This window comes from Triplophysa dalaica, chromosome 4, assembly GCF_015846415.1.
Source record: "Triplophysa dalaica isolate WHDGS20190420 chromosome 4, ASM1584641v1, whole genome shotgun sequence".
Lineage (NCBI taxonomy): Eukaryota > Metazoa > Chordata > Actinopteri > Cypriniformes > Nemacheilidae > Triplophysa > Triplophysa dalaica.
In genome coordinates, this window is record NC_079545.1 from 14753393 (window position 1) to 14776550 (window position 23158).

Genomic DNA, 23158 nt, shown 5'->3' on the forward strand with positions numbered 1-23158 from the left:
ACACAGTACAAACCAATAGGTGCTCTGGATCATAACGTCATCATTGCAGTTACTTCACTTTAGTAAACACTAACATTTGTATTAAATATCATTGTGTGTTAAGGCAGTAATGGGGTTACACTAAAATATTGTTCATCACATGTAAAGTATAAACACGTCTTATGTTTATACAATGAATGTTTACTGAAGAAAATGACTTAATCTTTGTCATTATCCACTCACACGTCTGTTGCTTTAAACCTGTTTGACATCATCTTTCTGTGCATCTTCTTTCAAATGCAATGTACATGCACAGTGTTTCTCTAAGGTGGTGCTTTTTGAAGCGAAAACAGTGTAACTGCAGAGAAACAATCTAGCAACAACCCAGAAAACCGCAGAAACACAAGGAAGTTCAAGTTCAATCGATAAAGGCCACTTTTATTTTGAAATTCGAGCTCTCGCGCTCATACCGTAATCCCCAGTATGCGCGCACAACAAACAGCTCTACCACTGGAAGAAACGGCCGAAATTGTTCAAATGAGGAACCTCGCCAAACTTAAAGATATTTTTTAGACAATGTAAAATATCACACAATAGGCCTATCTATTATTAAATAACAATACTGGTGGCAGTGTGGCAATTTTACTAACATTACCTGTCACGCCATTTGCTCTATTGCCTTAGTAAACCTAACGTTACATAGTTCCCAACAAAAGTCTTGTTTGGTGTAAAACATGTTGAAGATTAGCGGAGGCTATCACTTTATTAAGTGCTTCGCCATTTCCTCACACAAGCAGTTATTTAGCCCATTGAAGGCTGTCCTTCATTGACATCCATTCAAAAAAACCTCCCCTGCGTACTGCAACGTTACGCATTTTTAGCTATGATCGGGGGCTTGCCTTAAAGCGGCTTTGGCTTGAACGACTTCTTCTAACCGGAGGCTGGCCTGACCACAGTAAATGGACGCACATAAAGTTACGAAGACCTTTTGTTTCTCGACACATTTAAAAAACATCTTTTCCAAAACTTTGCACTCAACAATAGATGGATTACTAGGATATTTACAATTTTTTTTAGCAATGCACCAGTTACATCTTACAGTATTTGGAGCGCAAACTAACCCCAGTTCTCCGCAGGAACTGGAGCTGAAGAAGCTGACTCTGGTTGTATAACTTCTGCACGACTCTCCTCTCTTCTTCCTCTGCCTGTTTTTCAGTCTTTTTGGAGTCCGAAAGGCAGTGGATAAACGTGACGTTACGATTTAAGCGAATCATTTAACTTCCAAACTTCCCGTTGATGTTTGAAGCTGAAAGATTTCGGGCTTTGGAGATACAAAATATCAGCGTGAATTTGGAAAGGAATGCTGAGCAGAAGAGCCGCATGGAGAGATGAGGATGCTTCTATCATGGCACTGAAAGGCACTTTAGCAGTTTCTGTGGTTCTGATTCTTTGCTTTTGTTCCGTTTTTACTCACGAACTAAATCCAAAGGGCAGGAATGTGTGCAAAGCTCCAGGGTAAGTTGGATACATTTGTTTTATAGCTTAATCCATGTGCTGTTTGGTCCAAGACTAAGCGCAAATAGCGCACTGACAATTTATCTTTATCTTTTCAAATCACATGAAATCACACCAAAGGTCTGTGGGCATAAAATACAACACGAGACTGTATTGCCAAATAAATAAATAAAATGCACTTCTAAAGTATAAAACACATTTTTGTGAGCTTTTTGTGAAAATTGGTAAATCACACAGATACGGTAAAGTTGCAGATAACCTTAAAATAACTTTACATTTCAAGTTCTTTAATTTATTTATTAATGATGTCCATTTTTAATGCAAAATGGATGAAATATACTGTATGTGAAAGTGCAAAGAAAACTTTTTTTCTATTAGCTGTTATCTGTTGTGTGTAGCACACGCACACACACACACGAACACACACACATTGAGTGATAGGGGGCGACACCAGTGACTCTGGGACTGAAGTCGTGGCACAGTTTAAATGACTTAGTGGAACAACAACAACAGTAAAAAAAAGTTTGGAAGATCAAATCTCAATCAAATCTTATACATTTAATGCATTAGCCAACAATGAACAATATTTTTATAGCATGTATTTATATGTGTTAATTGTTTGCTCATTGCGCTTTAATTAAAGTTTACATCATTTGATTTTTACTATGTATAGTAAATGTTCAAATTAACACAAATGCAAAAGTACTAACATTTTGTTGTAGAAGTATTGTTTGTGTGAACTAGCTAACTAATGTTAACAAATGGAACCTTTGTTTTAAAGCGTTAAATAAATGAAGAATCATGTGAAAAGCCCCTTTTTGACCATTCAACTTTGTATATTTAAGAGCACAAGGATCAAACATAAAGCATTATCTTTGTAATTCCACATTAGTTGCCGATTGTAAAATATTCCCTGACGTAAACACAGAAGTAATTTATCAAGGGTGCGACATCTAACCATAACACATCAGCCTACTCCATCCATTCCACCTGGAATAACATATAGGTCACAAATAAATTCCTAGTAGAATGAAATCAGAAATCACGTCAAGGTTGATGTGAATGTCCAGATCACTGATATCACGGGCATGTGCAAACCAGTACAGTACAGCTTTCAAATGGGTCTCTGAGGCTATAGATTTTGGATCTAATTATTCTTTTTCAGATTATCTCAAAAAGGATTAAATATACATTTTCAGCCTGTCTGATATATTGGACTTTCACTAGTCAAATAGATTATATAAATTATAGTTTATATGTAATTAAAAAGAGACATTTTGATGTGCGTTATTCATATCAAAGCTGGTCTTTATGTTCTGTTCTACAATGTAGTTGTATTTCAGCTCGGAGGACATTTTAGGGGAATTTTAGCCGTGTTAAGTGCTGAATAGTTTACCCGGTTGTTTTAAAATGTGTTTACTTTGAGATTAGTGGCTCCAGATGGATATCGCCGAATTCAGGATCAAAATGGAAACCACCAGATATAATCTAGAGCATTTTCTCCCAAGCAGTGCTTCTCACAAGCTACAGACGTTGACAGGAAGTTCACATTCTTTTCATAAAGTTCCTCAAAATTTCCTCACAGGATTTTATTGTTGTTGAACCCCGTTGGCCCCCCAGCTGTTGAGCGATTCTCAGTTTCCATTTGTTTATGCTTTCATCCCCGTACGTGAATGCGGGTCTACCTTCTTATTCTGGCCGTGGTGTTTGTGTGTTGAGTTTGACATTGAGCAGGGAAGTCAGGGCTGCGGTGTAGATCATGTCTGTGGAAGACACACACACACAGGCTAAACAAACTCTGAGTGAAGGCAGAGAGCGACCCCTACGCTCAAGAGGAAGCGAAAGTGTGGACCAGGCCTCATAGAGGTCACATGTGGTGGAATATGAGGGGCGGCATATGTCTTACATCCGAGCAGCACTTACAGAGTATTCACTTTAAGGAGAAACCACTTGAACTGGAGATAGGAGTCATTATTTGATATATGTAAAGGATAACCATAAAAGCTTGTTTTTTGCGTTATGTGTGTGTGTACGCGCAATGTTGGAGATAACTGAAGGGAAACTAGAGCTATAGGCATTTAATTCAAAATATATCTTCATGCATGGATAAGCTGTTGATCGCGTCTAGAAGTATTATAGGTGTATCATAGAAAGTCCAGATCACATTTCATCCAAATAGCAAAAACTACAGTACATATAAGTCTACTATATGCATGATGTTGTGATTGAAGAAAGAGCATTTTAAAGGAATAGTTCATCCCAAAATTAACATTTTGTCACGATTTACTCATCCTGGATAACTTTTTTACCTTTGCAGAACACAAGATATTTTGAAATAACGTTTGTATCCAAACAACATTAGAGCCCATTGACTTCCATTGTATGGACACAAGACTTTTCTCAAACATTTCACAAAATATCTTTTGTATTCCACAGAAGAGTCATAGACAGGATTTGAACTTTTCGAACGATAAGAGTGAAAATTTATTTTTGGGTGAACTATCCCTTTAAACCAAATACTATGATTCCAAAGACCAGTGACCAGACCGACTTGAACTCTGGCCTGATTTACGACCTTTGCATTACTAATCGCATCAGGCTGTGGTCTTATTTTGCATCCAATCATTGTTTCTCCCTGTCTGGTGATCCAATGAAGTTATCACTTCAAACGCATGTCTGGTTTCCATGTCGCCTTCTGACAGCAAGCGGGTAGAGACGGGATTGAATGCTTACGCTTGTGTTTGTGCGAGTCCGTGTATGTTAGCTATCTGAAACATCTGCTCTTGTGAAGCTCAGGCAGATGGCACCCAGGCATCCGCAGTGTTCCCTGTGAACCACATGAATGAGATGCATGCTTGGATCTCTCCTGGACGGTTGAAATTTGGGTCAGAGCATTTGCAAAACAGGCTGATGCAAATTTACAGCTGTTCTTTGAAATATGAAAGAATACTGACGAATGTCATCTGAGCATATACTGTATATTCTCTAAATAAAGAGTTTAGATTGAACACATTGAACACATTTGACTCAAATATTTTGTGTGTTCCAATTTACAAACTCTTAACATGATTTGTCATCTTTTTAAAAGGTCATCAGGGTTTGTGTGCTGCAGCGGATGGTCACAACAAGGCGAAGAATGTTTAACACGTAAGTTAATTTCCTGTACGTTGAATCTCTTCCTGAGTTTACTTTATTTGAATTGCATGTTTATTGTGTTTGTTTGTCCTCAGCTGTCTGTGAGGGTAACTTCACTTGTAATGAGAATGAGGTGTGTGTACGACCGAACGAGTGCCGCTGTCGTCATGGCTATTTCGGGGCAAGCTGTGACACAAGTAAGTTGTCAATTTATCATGAGTTTTCCCATCAGGTCGAAGACCATCCATCTGCTACTAATGTAGTCTTAAGAACCCACTTTTTGCAGATATAGACCACTTGGGTGTCAAACTATACTTTCTCAAATTAGAATGTCACCTTTCCATAAAACACTTGAAGGCGAAAAATCATTGTTAACTTGAACTTAAGGCTATTAGTTATTGAAACGTTTGTTTGTTAAAAATAGGAATGCAAGATATATTAGAATTAAATTAAATACAATTAAATATCACAAAAGTGGATATATTCACAGTATTCATATAGCAATGTTTCGCAAATTATTTTGATATGATTTATGGTCAATAAAGATAGCAAGAGAGACTGGCGGGACATTGAGAGATTGATGCTTTCTTTTGCCGTAAAGTGAAATATGATTTTATAATTGCCGCTTTTAAACATTATAATTGATTTAACATACTTAGAAGTTAATAGCACATTTTGCAAATCGTATATTGTGCAGCTCTAGCTAAAAGTGAATTTTAATAATGTTTAGCATTATATGATTTTGGATGTAGGACACCTCAAAGCTAACAAAATTTGACTTTGTAGGGTAAAAATAACCTAAATATGTAATAGTCTTTGGCAAATTAAGCTGTAAAATATTACACATAGGGACACGCCAACATAGCACGAGTCGACCACCTTCAGTGCAACACTGTCAATATATCCAGCTATTGTTTTATGACTCTCTTTAAACATTTAATCCTTCTCCAGAGTGCCCGGCTCAGTTCTGGGGTCCCGACTGCAAGGGCCTGTGCACATGTCACCCCAATGGTAAATGCGACGACGTGACCGGGAAATGCAGCTGTTACCCCAACCGCTGGGGGGAAAACTGTGAAAAACCCTGCCATTGTCAGAAAGGGAAGTGTGACCAGGAAACTGGGAAATGCACCTGCCATGCGAGTTACTGGGGAGCACAGTGCAACAACAACTGTTACTGCAGCATCAACTCGGTGTGCGAACAGACCTCGGGACGATGCGTCTGCAATCCGGGCTGGTTTGGCCGTAACTGCGGAGCGCAGTGCAACTGCAACAACTCACCCTGCGAGCAGTTCACGGGCCGATGTCAGTGCAGGGAGAGACTCTGGGGTCAGCGCTGTGAGCGCTACTGCCAGTGCGCCCACGGGAAGTGTAACCCGACCGATGGTTCTTGTACCTGTAAACCCGGATACAGAGGGAAGCTGTGCCGCGAACCTTGTCCAGCTGGGTTTTATGGACAGAACTGCAGAAACAGGTTTGGAAATTTTAACATTACTTGGTTGTAGGGTTTGTAATATAATGAACAGTATAATGAAAGTGAATCAATATTTGTGTTTTGGATCTAACCATTCTTCAAACTAAATTAAATCTAAAACAATCTTTCCACGTGTTTGTTCTGTGCAGGTGCGGTCACTGTAAAGGCCAGCAGCCCTGTAAGGTCACGGAGGGTCGATGTGTGACCTGCGAGAGTGGATGGAATGGAACTAAATGTGATCAGATGTGTGCACCAGGTTTCTTCGGAGAGAACTGTATGAAAGAATGTCCACCGTGCAAAGACGGTCACTACTGCAACCGCATAGATGGCAAGTGCTCGCACTGCAATCCCGGCTGGATCGGAGATCGGTACGATTTTTATGTTATGGCAAACGCCATTGTAAAAAACAAAGAAAAATGCTTTCTGTATAAGTTATAATAGAATATTATTGATTATTATATACAGATCCTTATCAGCACAATAGTATAATTATAATAGTAGTATAATTTACAATGACCGTACAGCATCACTATTTTAAGACACTCTACTCCATCATTATCACTTGATGAAATACTGTTGAGTGTGTTTCGTCAACACATTGCGATCCATAAGCTTACTTACATTAACAAAGGATTTTTTGTACTTAAGCTGTGACGTGCGCTGTCCCAACGGCACCTATGGAGAAAACTGTGAGAGAGATTGCAGCCATTGTTTCAATGGAGACTGTCACTTTGCCACAGGAGAGTGTCTGTGTGACCCTGGATTTTATGGCACATAGTAAGTCACATCTCTGAGTCACGCACATATTTTCAATGTTAACCACAGCTTAGGTCATTTTGATATGTAGCCCTGTTTCCGTGCGAGTATAAATCAAAATAAAACTATTGAATGTGTCATGCATAATGGTTTAAAGATGAATTAGGCTTTAAACCAGGATGCTAAATAGGAAACTCAAAAACACTATGTTTGATTGATTATTTTTGCTAAATATTCCTTCATTGAACAGAGCATCTTAGATGTCAGGGGAAGCAAATTCAAAGGATTTGCGTTCGTGCACAAATATTTTAAAAGCAATTTATGATTTATTTAAGCTTTAAATGTCTGTTAGAATTGAACCCTTAAAGTCCCAGTGAAATAAAAAAATACAATTCCTATTTTATCATGAAACATGGTAGTGTTTATTATAAATAGCTTATCAATGTGTGTCATCCTCTTTTTAAAATTCATGTGCGCTCATAATCTTCACTTAAAATTTGAAAATGCACTTCTGCCCTCTCTAGTGACTATACATCGGCCTGGGTGGAGCATCCGTTAACTCCTACCCTTCACATGTCAGTCTGCTTCCAGTTCCATTTCATAATGCAACTGCTGTTTTTATACATCAAATCGCAGTAAAAACAAGCCACGCCCACTATTTTTTTATTCGAAAATCAGTTTCACTCAGGAACGGAAGTTAAAGCGATAGCAACTTCCGATTCACAAGTGTTTTAACCCTTACGACATTTCAGCTACAGGAAAACATACAGTAAAAATGTTTTATGAGAACATTGCTTTGTTTATAACTTTATGATATTCCTCAAACATTTTTTATATAAATATAGCAAGAAAGTCAAATAAAGTGCCCGTTGACTTTTAATGTTAGAATGTTCTCCGTTTCCATTGAAATGACTGTGATGACGTCATCGTCCTAATTGCGTAATTGCCCATAATTCCCAAAATTGCCTGATGCCGGTTTTACAGGAAGCTCCTGTTGCTATGTACACAATGCATTTACACAGTCTCTCCTCAACGGTCTGTTGTGCTTTTTGTGTTCCTCTTCCCTGCTTTTAGCTGCAACCTGACATGTGAATTTGGTCAGTTTGGAGTGAACTGCGCCCAGACCTGTCCGTGCCACGACAAGAACTGCAACCCAGTCTCAGGGGCCTGCAATCTATGTAAGAGGAACTCCATTTTGTGAATATCTAGAGCCTTGTGTCATATGCCGGAGACACAGGACTCCTGAACCATTGTGACATATTTGTGGAGTCCAACATGTCTCATATTTTCCATTACGTAAAAGGAGGGAAGATAGCTGCCCAGATGACACTGGGGTCAGCTCAAGATTCGACCCTTTGTACAAATTTTCCAACGTGTCACTTACTGAAGGTTGAACATTATGGCCCGGTTTCACTGACAAGGCTCCAAAAAAGGGACAGTTTACCCCAAAAGTTTTAATTCTATCATCATTTACTCGTTGTGAGTGAGACAATGAGACTTGTTGTCTCACTCACATGAGAGTTGTTCCAAATCTGTATACATTTCTTTGTTTTGAGGAACACACAGAAAGATATTGGAAACTTTTTGCTTTCCTACATCCTTCAAAATATCATCTTTTGGGTTTTCATAAAGAAATGTATAAAGCAATTTGTCCTACTATGGTAGTCAGTTGTGGCCAAGAACTGTTTAGTTAAAACTCTTCTTCCAAATATCTTTCTCTGTGTTCATCAGAACAAAGAAATTAATACAGATTAAGGACAACATGAGTGCGAGTAAATGATAAGAGAGGGTTTTTTTTGAGTGAATTGTCCCTTTAAAAATGTTGAAGTGTAGGATTGATGGTATTTTTCTTTGAGTCTGAGAGGTTGTGGGTGTAAATCCTTCCTGGTAAACACTTTTTTAGTTTACACTTTAGTAAACACTTTTTCTAAGTTAGTGGTGAGTAGGGATAATGATTACTGGTTTTATGATAAACCACAATAAAACGGTTAGTAACAGGTTAGTAATATCATGCTCTATTTTAGTTATCATTAAGCCGTACCAACTTATCGTTATTAATGGTAAATACTTGTCATTTACTTAGCAACAGCATAACATAGGGGCAGTATGAAAGGCGGGTTTTGTTCATTTATAAAATGATAAAGCAAAATAATGTTATTGATATGAGACATGCATATTGATCCTCATCTGCTCCCGTTTATTTGTGATCAAAGGGGCTTTTTGTACAAAATGTGCATATTGGGGGAACTATAGATATACTGAAACACGTTTACTTCATATTAGACAGACTGATGATTTTTTGCATATTTGTATATTGTAGGAGATGCTGCAGTTAAGATCCTTATGCAGCTTTAAATTAAATTGAATATATATTAAAATATACCTTTCCTACAATAAACATAATTGGGTGTTATTTTCAAGCATACAATGATCAAATGCAGCATAGATATGTTAGAGATTTAAGTATTAAGTTTGTTCATCACACAGATGGGCATACACTGGGCGAAATTGAATAGAATAAATTGACTTTTTTTAGGACGTAGCTAAAAAGGAGAACCCCTAAATAGCATCTAGAATGGCCTTCTTACTAAGGTCAAACAAAAGCTTTGCATGAGGAGCTTAAGAATACAATTGTAGACTCAAGCGATTATTTACTGAAATTCCTGTCTTAGTGTAATGAACAATTAATTTTCAGTTGGCTTATTCTTTTATATCATGGCATTATATAAACTTTTTAATATGAAGCTTTGTCATTTCCCTTTAAAAACACACACAGCAACAGTTGCTGTCTGTGTGCATGCACGTAGTCCTCACTATGTAGGTCACCGCAATAGACGGCAGCCGTTTAACATCGCCCTCCTGATGGGCTTTCCAGAGCAGTGTCTTAGTTTTGCGGCTGGGTTTTGGCCCTTTCCTGCCTGTGAGTGAGCCTGTGTTGTTTCATCCAGCTGAGAGAAATACTACAGGAAGAGAGTGAGAGAAAAGGCCAGGAGGAAAGGTGTGGGTCAGCACAGGGACCTGAGTGAAAGCAGTCATGATGTCATGTCAGACCATGTGGATGTCCCACACCCCAATGCTATACCCAGAGCGAGATTGTCTCTTTTCTCTCATAAATCGCAGAGAAATGAAGGTTGTTGGCTGTAATGCTTTAACTTTACATTTTGACAGAATCACAAAACTATCTGAGTTTATCCAATTTTTATTTTCTGCAAATAAACATAAACAAAATCAATAATTTTATTAAAAAAAATTAGGGAAAATATTGTCAGTAGTTCTCAGAATTTAACAAAACATGTAATTTTACACAAACACATACCTATAAATGGTACATTCAGAAAAACTGAAAAAAAATGTTGAAGGTCTCTTAATTTTTTGTCTCCAGTTTTCCTTTGGGTGCTTAATAAACCAGAATTGCATTTTGGTTCCCCGTTCGGCATTATTACAATGTACATCCATCCTGTAAATCATTTGAATTGTGGCGTTTGATCATGTTTCTGATCTTTCTCTTTTTCTCAGATCCTAACCAGCGGATGGGAGTTATAGCTGCAGGAACATTAGTGACGTTCCTGTTTATCGTCCTTCTCTCCCTGCTGTGTTGCTGTTTTATCTGTAGTAACAAGAACAATCGCAAGTGAGTTTGAAAACCAAACAAGCCTTCAAATCCTTGTTTTAAAATATATTAAGCGTTGAAGATGTGTCTAAGAAAAAACATGATAAAACGTGGACGTGTGAAATGTCAGCTATTGACTAAACCAGTGTGTATTCATTGTTCCTCTGGATTCATCTCTCGACACCGACACAAATCCACAGTTGTCTGATATACGAAATGGTCTAACATCATCGTTTCTCTTTCAGCGCTGACCAGGAAAACTCCACCAACAGCAAGAAGGCCAAAATAATCCTCTGTGGTGGGTTCAGTCGAATCAGCACCAAACTTCCCAGAATCCCTCTAAGGAGACAAAAACTACCTAAAGTTGTTGGTATGTCTGTATTTTCCATTATTTTGTAACAAGTATAATTCGGGTCATACTCTTAAAAATAAAGGTGCTTAAAAGGTTCTTCACAGAGATGCTATAGAAGAACCATTTTTGGTTTCACAAAGAACCATTCATTCAAAGGTTCTTTAAAGAAGCATTTCTTTCTTACCCTTTTAAAATCTGAAGAATCTTCTTTCACAACAAAGAACCTTTTGTGAAACAGAAAGGTTCATCGGATGTTAAAGGCTCTTTATGTAACTATTTAGACAAAAAAAATATTTTACGGTATCGTGAAGCACCTTTATTTATAATAATCCAGCGTGTTGAATGTGTATGCACTATGTACTTTTGCATCAGCTTGCAGGATGATTAGTCTTAGTGTCTTGATTCTAATTGGCTGTGCTTCGTGAGGTAAATTTCTTGTTTGTGGTGCATGTTTTTTTTATAATTTGCATCTAGCTTTTATGATGAAAACTGGAACTTTACACCTTAAGGTTTAGGGTAAACTGTAATTTGTTGAGGTTTTGATTCTAGTCCATTTTAACGTCCTTTTTTAATGTGATTATAATAAGATGTTCATCTAATGGAGTGCAATTAAATCTCAAGATTTGTTTCAAGTCTTTTAGGGACAATTTCCTGGGGCCAGTTGTATAAATGTAACCGCTAAATTAAGACTGCGTTTTAACAACAAGTCTCACTGACAGCAATTGTTTAGGACCAATCGGTCTTACTTTTCAGATTTCAATTAGACCAATCTACCTTTTTATGTAACTAACTTTAACAAGTTATGACCAGAAATGAGATGACTAACTTGTAAGACTATTCTAAGTAGTTTAAAGCCCCATAGACAGGGTTTAAGCCTAGTCCCAGACTAATTTAAATGTAAGTGTCTTGGTCGAAAGCAACTTGCACTGGCATATTTTAAAATATATCTTTTCCTTTAACTTCTTACTTTCCTTTTTTTATTAAAGCATTATTAAAGCATCTATTCATCAATATGCATTAGGTGAAGCGTAATAGAATTTAAATAAAATTACATGGAAACAGATTGCTAATCCCCAATGAGAGATGACTCATTTTTGTCAGCATGGAACCGTCTTGTAGTTGAGGAACTGGATTGGTAAACAACTTGCAGAAGTTTGCTTTAAAGACTTCATTTAAATGCCCATGCAAATACTGTATATTATACTTTTTAAATAGGGATTTGGTCACAATATTCATATTCAAAGAGAAATAAAGGTACATAAATAAAATGAGCAAATTCAGGTTGAGATGTCGGTTAAGATGTCATGTGAATATTCGTTTGCCATCATTTGACTGTAACCCATGTAAATAAAAAAATAAAGTAACCTACAATGTTTCAAACATAGATGACAATGGGGAAGTGAACATTATGGATTGCCGCTTTAAAGGAAATTAATCTAAAAATAAAAATTCTATCATCATTTACTCGAACTTATGTTGTTTAAGAAGTGATACAGTAATACTCATTTCCCAAATTTGGTTTATTTAGTTTTTTATGCTTTTCGTAAAGACAACCGGGTAACACTTGAATGTAAAAAACAGCTTGTTTGATAAAAAGCAACTATTTAACACAATATATAAAACAATGCTCCATTGTGTGGACAGTGGGTCACGGATGATAGAGAACAACAAGCCAATGAGAGAAAGCTACAAGCCATGCTGCCCTCTTAAAGACATGTGCTTCCTCACCTAATTTAACACATTAAGAAGTTAAAAAGTAATTGCCGTCGGGCTTGGGTAACAAAGTCCTCTTTAAACAATAATGATACTGTTGGTTAGGGTCAAGCATGGCCTGCAGCTTGTTTCAATAAACCTTAGGCCGTGAAACCCAGGAGAGACCAATCACGAGGTGAAATGCAATAATAAGGTGCCACTTTATTCTAAAGATATTTGAGAACCAGGTTTCGACAGAATTTAAGAGGGAGAATAAAAAACAAATGCAGATGTAGATTTACCAGATCCTTTTCTGGTGTTCCCCGCCCAATCATACTTCTCACTTTATGGGAGGAGCTGGATGAAAATATCACTCTTGCTTCCTTCTCTTCCTCTTGCGAACTGGCTGTTCTGCTGTCCTCATTGGCTGACCACAGTCGAAAGTGAGGTCTGCTATTTCTTTCCTTTTCTTCTCTTCACCACTTTTTTGTAACTCTACCCTATTAGGAGAGAAGTGGGCTGTGGGGGTTCTTTAGACAGGAAGTGACCAAATATACCTCTGGGTATTTCTGAGCTGTTTTTAACCATGTTGCTGCTGGTAATGATGAATTTAGAATAGGAGAAAGGGCAAAAAAGCAAATGTTAACCCCCTTCTTCTCCTGAGAGTTTTACATTGTGTTTCTGTAGATAGTTTGAATAAAGATGTCTAGGAAAAAGCATCCCTATACCAGGCATTTTGCTTTAAAATGGCCAATGTAGACATATTTTGGTAAATCTAAACTGACCAAAATGTGTCATGGGGTCTCATTTATAAAACTGTGCGTAGGATCCTTACTAAAAGTGTACCTGTGCCCGAAAGCTAAAAATAGCGTACGGAAAAAGATTTTCAGATGTATATAACCTGTGCATACGCACACCTGTAAGCAATGATCGCTTTATAAATCACCTACAAGTGCGTGTACGTGAATCAGCCTCATATCCCCCCCTTTAAACCTAAAATAGTCAGTGCAAAGCACTTCATGAATGCTGATTCGTATATTAATGAGCCTTGTTACCCCTGACATCATGCAGCATAATGGACATATAGCGTTTCCGCTATCAGATGCCATAGGAAAATAAAAAATGATGTAGAACCATAACCAGATATAATATCTAGATACGCCATTGTCAGCTAGATCGTAGGTCAACGCCGCCGCCATATTGTTCAGGGCAAAAGCCGACTATAACACATACAAGTGAATGGTAGAGCTGCGGTTTTCTGCATATAAACACAATAACAGGTTAATTTCTCAACTAATTCCAATTCTTTATTATATGCGCATGGAGTACAGAAACGTTACGGCTACAATTAAAGATGGTAGGATTTTAATTGTCATACAGAAATGTTAAAACCCAAGCTTGTCAAGCGTTCATTTAGGCTTAACAATTGTGTACACATGTGGTGTTATTTAAGGTGATGAAATGCACATTAGAACACAGCTTGTTTACTTTAAAATCTTGTGAAAAACCTGGTTGTATTAATCTTGGGTCTTACATGTATAACCATATTTCATAGTACTATTTATAATGCATGACAGTTATTTGTTTTACTATCTAACATACGTGTTTTTCTGCTGTAATTTTAACGGATGTATATAAGATCATCTTTAATTTTGAAATTTTATAAAATGATGACACAAAGCCATTTCCCCAACTTTTTAGACAATATGTAAATGAAATCATTTTACCTTGTGTTTTGTTCAATGTTTCTGAGATTTATTTGAATCAATCTCAACATGATGCATTTTATTCTCGATTTATAATTCCACGTTTGGTTATTTATTATTTTGCTTGTCCTGCATAAACAGTATCTTAACATATCACTGAACATCTCAAATGCCATCTAGTGGATTTTCCTGAATAACAGGCTCAATTATTTTATATTTCACAATTCCTTATGACAAAGATTAATTTAAAGTATAACTATAGAGATATTAAGAACCTAGGGCCAAGATACATTCGTACTCATTAAACCATTGAAATGTGTTAAGTAGTGTAAACGTGATTGTGCTTTTAATGCCAAAAAAGTTCACTCACTTCTGATATATATATTTATGTCTATCTTAGTTAGGCAGGCGCAAGAGTTTAATTGGTATGAAACCGAATGTCAAACGTCAAACAAACTTTACCGCTGTCTTCTGATGATATACAGTGGGTATGGAAAGTATTCAGACCCCCTTAAATTTTTCACTCTTTGTTATATTGCAGCCATTTGCTAAAATCGTTCATACAGTCATGTGACCACGATAATATTGAGACAATTTTGCTATTGTGATAAACACAATATCGATAATATTGTTACATCCCTACAAAACATGGAGATACGAGGTTGCAGAAGGACAGCAGCAATATGCAACATTATTGTCACTTTTTTGTCATAAAGATACCAGTAATGAGAATCTTTTGTGGTCATTGTTTTACACTTTACACAACAAGAATTTGGGAATAAATGCTTAAATTAATGCAGTCCATGCAAAAATACTTTAAAATACTGATGGTCATAAGACTGGTGTTTTTTTTTACATTTCTTTCACTTTTTTGAGGCCATGTGACTTGTTCTAGGGCTAGATGTAGTTTTTTTGTCCATTTATAAACATGTTTCTAGACAGGCGTCAGAGAGACAGGCCACCTGCTGCCTACAGTAACAGCAGAGATTTTTTTCGCAGCTGTGGATGAGCCACTAAAACACTTTTGTTCAAGGTCTGTAGAGCGATGGGGTGGGCTGCCAGACCGAGTCTCTCTGTCTCAGTCGAAGACAGCAGTTGTCCAATGTCAGTAACTCTTATAACACCATTGCATCTGTTTGTATGAATCCCCGACACGCATGTTGTGCATTTAATGGTGTGGTGGTCCCACAATGACCTTGTGAGTCCCTATGATCAGCAGCAGACACAGAGATAAGATTTTCCTTTGACATGAAGTTCTCGCCAGCTGTTCGGAAAACGAATAAAGAGTGGAATGTAAATTGTTACGTTATAGGCGATTCTCCAAAAATGCATTTTATTTCTCTGTGGTTTACAGCGCTATGTGCTGCAGAAAAGTTTTACCGTCCTTGGAGAAATGAGCTCTGAGAAATGAGTAAGATGAGCCCTTTGCAAAAAAGCAAAGAAAAGCAAGAAGCATCTACGTTTGCTCAAATCACGTATGGTTAAACAAAACAGTAAAGTTATATTCTTGGAGTGTATTTCACTTTGAGAGTGTAGAAACCAATGTAAACAGCCCGTGGTTCCTCAAGTGTCTGATACAAATCTTTCACTCTGTACTTCTCAGCCGCTAAGCAAAAGTAACATTTGTTTCTGTAGTTTTAAACCAAGATTAAGAAAACATAAATGTTGCACAATATCTTGTATACAGAATGTAAACATGGTTACTTTTGATTCATGTTGACTTTAAAGTGTAATGAAGGTTGTTTTAAAGGTTGCACGGCTAAATAATAAATATTAAAAAGACCAAAACGGGACAGGCTAGCTTGTGTGGTTGGCAAATACTTCAATGCCTCATGGCGGAAAGGAGACCACAGGAATCTCTAGCTAACCATCTTTTCTAGGTCAGCATAAAGGCATCATCACATTTAAACTGTCCAGACGGAAATGCGCTTTGTACATTTTTTATGTTTAATGGTATTTTTGTTATCTAAAAATACAACAACAAAAGGAAGGAAAATGTAATTGTGTAATGTAAATGTAAGAAAATGATTATAATGTTTATTTTGCAACTTTAAGATGCAATAAAAAGCATAAATGATATCCACATCTTATATTAAGTGAATAATAAAGCTGATTCTCCACAGTCAATTATTTCCTCTTTTGAGAATGTCACTGGTGTGCTTAAAGTGCAGAATCTGCCATCAACGCTGGCTTTCAAACCGACTCTCTGCGCTCATTCTGTAGACTTAATGGCCTTGTCTTTCACCAGTGGACTCCGGAGAGCCTAAAATCTCCACACACATGCTGTCAAAGAGCTTTTGTTCAGTCTGGAACCCAGCGAGCTGTCTGCTGACCTAACCTTTCTGTTTGTTTTCTTCTTTTCCAAACTCTTAGTCACCCACCATGACCCAGAAAACACCTTCAACAGTATTATTGAGCCACCCTCCGTGATGGACCAACCTTCTCCGTCGTGGTCGTCCCAGGAGTCCTTCTCTTCCTGCGAGACAAGCGAAGACGACCATCATTACTCCCTCCCACCTGAAGGTGAGACAGTGGGAATATATATTTTGTAAAGCTTTTCTTCAGATCATAACTTCGCTGTCCTTCCGAAACCTTGTACTTTTTAAATGATTGAGTACTGTGATGTCAAAGTTGACAAAGACTTTTTAATCGCTTTTATTTGTTCAATATTTGCAAACCCAGTGACAGACATAAAAAGTGACTTATAATAATGATTTATGATAAAAAAATTCAATCACGAAATGGAGATATGAGGTTTCAGAAGGACAGCAGCGATAATTTTGTTAATGGTGTTATTCATTTTAAGTATATACATTTTTAGCATTTTATTAAAACAATATCAATAATTGCAGTTATTAGTAGCATCCATCATAGAATCTTACACAAGTCACGCATTTTATTTTCTCTAAAATCTTTTGTTTTCTCTCTGGCTTAGAATCTATGAATGACAGTTGTGAGAAAGGAAGTGCTGCTCAAGAACTCTCATCAACAACCAATGAAGATGATGCTGGAGAGTACACGTCCCTCAAAGACACCATAAAGACGTCAGTTAATGATGGTTCCGAGCAGCCACTCCTGAAGTTTTCAGACAGCGAGGGGTCCACCAGCGGTTCCGAGTCCACCATGGGCGCCGTTTACGCTCATATAGCCCGTCTTTCAAAACACTCCAAAGAGGAGGAGGAAAGTTCGACACCAGAGGTCAAAGGTAACGGCAAAGCACCATCTCCAGAGAAGACAAAACCTCGTCCTCCTGACCCTTCAACCAAACCGAAGGTATCTTGGATCCATGGAACAGCTGGAAGCATCCAATCAGAGCAAGGCCAGACTCCGACAGCGCAAAACGAGAAGAAGAGCTCTGGAAAGGTTGATGAGAAACAGAGGTCAAAAGAGAAGTCGAGCAAGAACATTGAGAAGCATCAAGACAGCAAGAAGGCCAATGGAAATGAATCCCCAAGCAAAAGCAAAGCCTCTGAAACCATAGACCACCTCAATGGAACGTTACAAAATGCCTGGAAGAAAATTGGCAACTTCCACTCGGACAAGAAAGCCAACGATACCATTAAAGATCCGCCCAAGAGTCCAAAACTCATGCATCCGCACATGAACTCCGAGGCTGCCACCCTACTGGCCGCTCAGCTGAAGGAGAAGACCCAGAGCCTAAATCGTAATGAGGGTCTCACGGTGGAGGTCAAATCCAATGGCATCTCGACCCCTCAAATCAACAAAGAAAAACCGACCCCACCTCAAAAGACCAAGCGTTCTGTTACGGGGAGCAACAAACCCCTCCTGCCCACCTCCAGTAACCTGCAGAAGATGGTGACCCCTATTTCAGACTCGACCCCTGAGCCTAAAAGTCCAGAGAAACAGGGGGTAAACGGGACCAAGGTAGAAGTGGAAGGCGATGTCACACCAAAGAAAACACCCATCAAGAAACCACCGAGGAAAAAAGGAAAGGAGGGAACACTGGAAACAGAAAGCAAAACCACTCCAAAGATGGCCATTATGCCACCTCAGACGGTCAAATAGAGAAGAGCTCTGCTTTAATACTGAACCTCACACATTTGTTTTTCTTCTTATTATTTTGTTTACCGAGCTCATCTCAGTGCACTCTGGGATTGATCCTGTGTGAAGAAAACATGACGCTGCCTTTCAATTAGATCTTTGTTCTGGAAAAGACTTTGCAGCAGCATGCATACTAGACTTAATATCAGACTTGTTGCATCCATTTTTTGAGAACTTGTGACATCTTGTGATGGATTCCCTATCTTTAGGAATTGGACGATGGACGATGAACGAGCTGCTTATAGGATTTATAATTATGAAGGATTTTGGTTCTTATTAAGTCCTGATAACGGAAACAACACTTAACTGCTATGACTGTACAGGTAAAAAAAGGAAGATTTTGTAATAAGCTTATTCCATTCAGTTTCGGTTTTATCTACACCATGAACAAAACATTTGAACAAGACGTCATGTTTTTGAAGGTTGGTTTTGGTAAAAGAACAAACCCATGGTACTGAAGCGGTACAGGATTGATGCAAAATATGTTTTACTCTTATTTTCTCTCAGGCTTATGTGTATGTTCAATACAATACGAGTGATGTCAAATCATGAAAATTCACTGTTTATGGTCTGTTTTCATACTTTGTATATTTAAAAATATGCAGTTTAGCCAAGGACCAGTGTTCCCCATCCATTTACAATAGAACCACATGAAAGTTCATAGTAATATACTGTTAGTGTATTATATATCTGTTAGTATTCAATTTTAAACTCAGTGTTTAGAATTCATCTTGTCAGGCAGTTATTTTTGCCAAAATCAACTCTGATTAGGATACTAGTTGGCCAGCAGCTTAGACCAGCAAAACTACCTTTGTTAGTTTGGTCAAGCTGAAGATTTCATTTTATCTCTTAGTAGTTAATAACCGTTCTGATGTGTCCGTCTATATCTTTTGCCAAAATGAGAGCCATTGGAGAAGAGAAAGAGTCGCGCCAACTTCGTTCACTGAAATGGAACATATTTATTTCACAGCAAAACAGACAGAGAGAGATTAACTTTTAACACATTTAAAGGCGTAAATCAAGAATTAAATAAAGAATTAAAAGACATAAACAACTTCATGAAGGCTCCATGATTCACGTGATGCTCGAGAATTGTTTACTTCTGTTGACACGACTCTCTCTCTCAATCATCAGTTATGTGTATTGTGATCCAAAACCATGGCTTGTAAAATTCACCTGCCATAAGCAATATCATTTTTCGTCTGACATTGCAAATACTGTACTTTCAAACATCAGATTTGAATTTCTTGCTTACATTTGGATAAAGAACTCCAACTCTTTTATCACCAGTGATGCCTATTATCCGTACAAAGGACTTTGTAGCATCCATCAATACTTTACCAAATCATTCTTTGAACAACTTAATCCATAAAAATGCATTTAGTGAAAATACAAACCAACCATATATCATTTTTTTGAACAGCATTGCTTGAGTTTAAATATCTGTTAAGAGATTGTAATTGTCATGTCATATAATGCTCTTTATTATATTTTGCAGTATTGTTGTATATTAGCATTATGATAGGACATGTCTTATAGAAGTGTTAGTTTGGCTTTTAAATTCGTTTACTACCCAGTTATGGACAGCAATGCTGTGTTTTCATCGATTTTAGGATAGAAGCAAGATGCCAGTATTAAGCAATTTAGTCAGTGGTTCTTAAACCCTAAAATAGATCGAAGAGGGCCACAGATTTTGTGGCATTTTATGAAATATAGCAATATATCAAATTTTATGCAATCAATTATCAGACAAATAAAACCAGCAGCCAAAATAATTGATGTTCCAGTATTGTATAACTGAATATATTTTTGGATTAACAAAATTCTAAATTTAAGATTATGGCCCAGTTTCACAGACACGGTTGAGTTTAAGACAGGACTATCCCTAAATTGAATTAAGATATTTAAGTCACCTTTATGTCACCATTACCGGTGTGCATCTTGAGACAAAACAATGGCACTGATATATTTTAAGATATTTCTGGGCCAAGTAATATGCAGTTAAGACATGTAACGCGTTCATTTTAGTCTGGTACTAGCTTTAAGCCTTGTCTGTGAAACCGGTTATATAAGTCTTTATTTGGGGGGGTGCAAAGCGATGCACCCTATACAAGGGGGCCCTTACAACAAAAAAATTTGAGAACCACTGAACTAAGGGGTACCTCCCATTTAGGTACAACTTTATTGAGCACAAATTTGAGATTAAGACTGCAGCTAAGGATGTTGACTTGTAAATTAATTCTTAGCTTTGTGTGAATGCTTTACTTTTTCTATCCAGTTGCAGCAAAGCACCAAAATTGTTAAGATGACAAAAGGCCTTTTCATTTTTTTATCTGTTTCTTTGTTTATTGTCCCTAACACCCCACAGCACTTGCAAATAATTTTTAAGCTGATTCCAAAAAGAAAGATGAAGGAAAAGAAAACTAGATGGTAACGTTAGGTGGTAACCTCTAGAATTAAACATTCAACATGGACCTGTAGATCTCTTTAGAATGTAAACAGGTTCATGAAGACCGGATTTTTGATTGTGGTGTACAGTAACTACTATTCCCTCATATGGTACGTTATATTTTTCTACATGCTAAGATATTTTGTAATAATATTGTTACCTACATTTGTAAGCTGTGCTTATATGACGTATATCTTGCTTTTTTGTATGTCAAATGAACTGGTTTTCAAATTTGATGACATTTATTTTGCTTATTTTATGCGCCAACATCAGGTACATTCTGTTTTAATATCTTACTGTTTACCTTTTGAGGTTTTTCACATTTCTCTGTGGACGTTATTGTTTTTCTTGTTTTAGAAACGATAAACTGTATGATGCAGAGGTCTATGAGAGACGACCGTTATCTATGCATGTAACCCCATGTTCCTATTTATCCACGCAGGATGTTCGACAAAAAACGACTTTTCATGTTTTTGCACGCAGTCCAGAACATTACATACTGCAGTATATGATTTTTTCAGAAGTTTGAATAACATAAACCGTTTCTACTCTGACTTTGGCGTGAGCTTGGAAGTGAAGCCTAGCCTTTAAACATGGAGCATTATCAATAACAATCGCGTTTTTTGGTCTGATTTGTCATTTTATGTTAATGTTTGGATATTACCATATTTGAAATAAAAAGACTGTAGGCCTAACTGGTAAACGTACAATTCATTGACGTATTCTTTCAATGTTCTTTAGTGCTCAGACGGTCATGTGATCACATCATGGCAACCACAGCGACTGTCAACTTTGTGCTTCAAACCAGGATGATGGTAGAGAATTGAAAGTTATGTATTGCACTTTTTGTGTAGTCTCAAAAGCTATTCTCTCTCCTTCACCTATATGCTTCTACGGTAAAAACTTTACAGTTTCCCCTGACTCCTGGCTGGCGTTGCAGGGGATCCTGGGGAGGTTTTTCATAGCGCAAACTGCTGTTTCAGCGGTGGTCATATGCTCATGAAAGTCTGAAGGGCCCACAGGACCTCCTCTACTGGCACAACAGCCTCTTTCACACAGAAACAGTTGGAAGTCTGTGCGAGGGGCCCTGCAGTTAAAGCATCATGCACGACGTATTTGCTCTCGCTCTCTTTTTTCCTCTTTTCAGGGAAAGATGAGGACTTGAAGAAAGCAGCCAAGGTTTCATGGGCAGCAGGCAATGAAGATCATGTGATCGCTAATTGAAACCAGAGAAGACGGGCTCTGTTCGCGCACGTTTAAGTATCCACACACACATGTATGTTTTCAATGCAGTCGTGCAACGTCTGACATTGAGTCTCACGTTGCAATAACTGTGAGTCTTCATGTGTTTTACAAACAAAACCTTAAGTGAAATATAAAGGCTCTGACAGGTTACATTAATCTGCTGCTGGCTTCAGATCATATTAAACATACAGTATATACTTTACACACACACATACATACATATATAAAATTGATGTTCCAGCATTGTATAACTGAAAATATTTTTGGATAAAAAAATTCTGAGTTTAAGATTATACATTTTATTTGGGTTAGCCGCAAAGCGATGCACCCTACAGAAGGGGAGGCCTTATAACAAAAATGTTTGAGAAGCACACAACTAAGCAGTACCTCCCATTTAGGTACAACTTTATTGAGCACAAACTTGAGATTAAGACTTCAGCTAAGGATGTTGACTTGTAAATAAACTCTTAGTTTTGTCTGAATGCTTTACTTTTTCTATACAGTTGCACCAAAGCTCCAAAAATGTTAAGATGACCGAAGCCTTTTCATTTTTTACCTGTTTTTTCTGCAAGTAAATGCAAAAAAACTATATATATTTTTTAATTTGAGAGAAATATTGTCAGTTCTTCACAGAATAAAACAAAAAATATAATTTTACCCAAGCACACACATATAAACAATACATTTTAAAAGGAAAAAATAACACATCTTTTTTTCTGCAGCTGTATATATATATATATACATATATTTGAATGTTTTCTAGTCATTTTCAGTTTAACTTTGTCTATTCCAATGTATTAACTATAAAACTGCTTAATGTTCTAAAACAATTAAATATACTTGATCAAATTAAATATTTATTTTTTAAGTATTACAAAAAACACCAAAATGTTAGAAAGTGCTGCAGCGATAAATTTGAATTTGAAAAAACTCACCCAAATCAGTAGAAAATGTTAATTTTGCTTACAGTTTTTCTCGATTGCTTAAACACATTTCTTGAAATCATGCCTCATATTCTCAAAACATTAAGCACAAATCCATAACATCTCACCCAATTCCCCAAACATCTTATTTTCAGGTCAAAATGAAGCTCTCAAAACCATTCAAACTTGCTGAAAAACCAAACTTTTCCTGCAGATATGACACACAAGCCCTCAAAATCACCCACACTGCAACATAGTCTGAG

The 23158-nt window shown here is 37.2% G+C and overlaps 2 protein-coding genes across 2 annotated transcripts in view; one reads left to right on the forward strand and one right to left on the reverse strand.

The window, feature by feature from the left end:
• Positions 1-1253, reverse strand: part of prodhb (proline dehydrogenase (oxidase) 1b) — a 31215-nt gene extending 29962 nt beyond the window's left edge. Inside the window, 1 exon segment of the mRNA XM_056747022.1 lies at positions 1079-1253. Coding sequence (XP_056603000.1) covers positions 1079-1253 — 175 coding nt within the window.
• scarf2 (scavenger receptor class F, member 2) lies at positions 832-21413 on the forward strand. Its single transcript, XM_056746233.1, has 11 exons — positions 832-1494; positions 4583-4641; positions 4725-4826; positions 5581-6100; positions 6250-6468; positions 6749-6877; positions 7931-8034; positions 10373-10487; positions 10712-10836; positions 16590-16739; positions 17152-21413. Exons 1-11 carry the CDS (start codon positions 1340-1342, stop codon positions 18240-18242), a joined length of 2769 nt encoding a protein of 922 aa, XP_056602211.1. The 5' UTR covers positions 832-1339; the 3' UTR covers positions 18243-21413.
• Positions 21414-23158: the final 1745 nt, after the last annotated feature.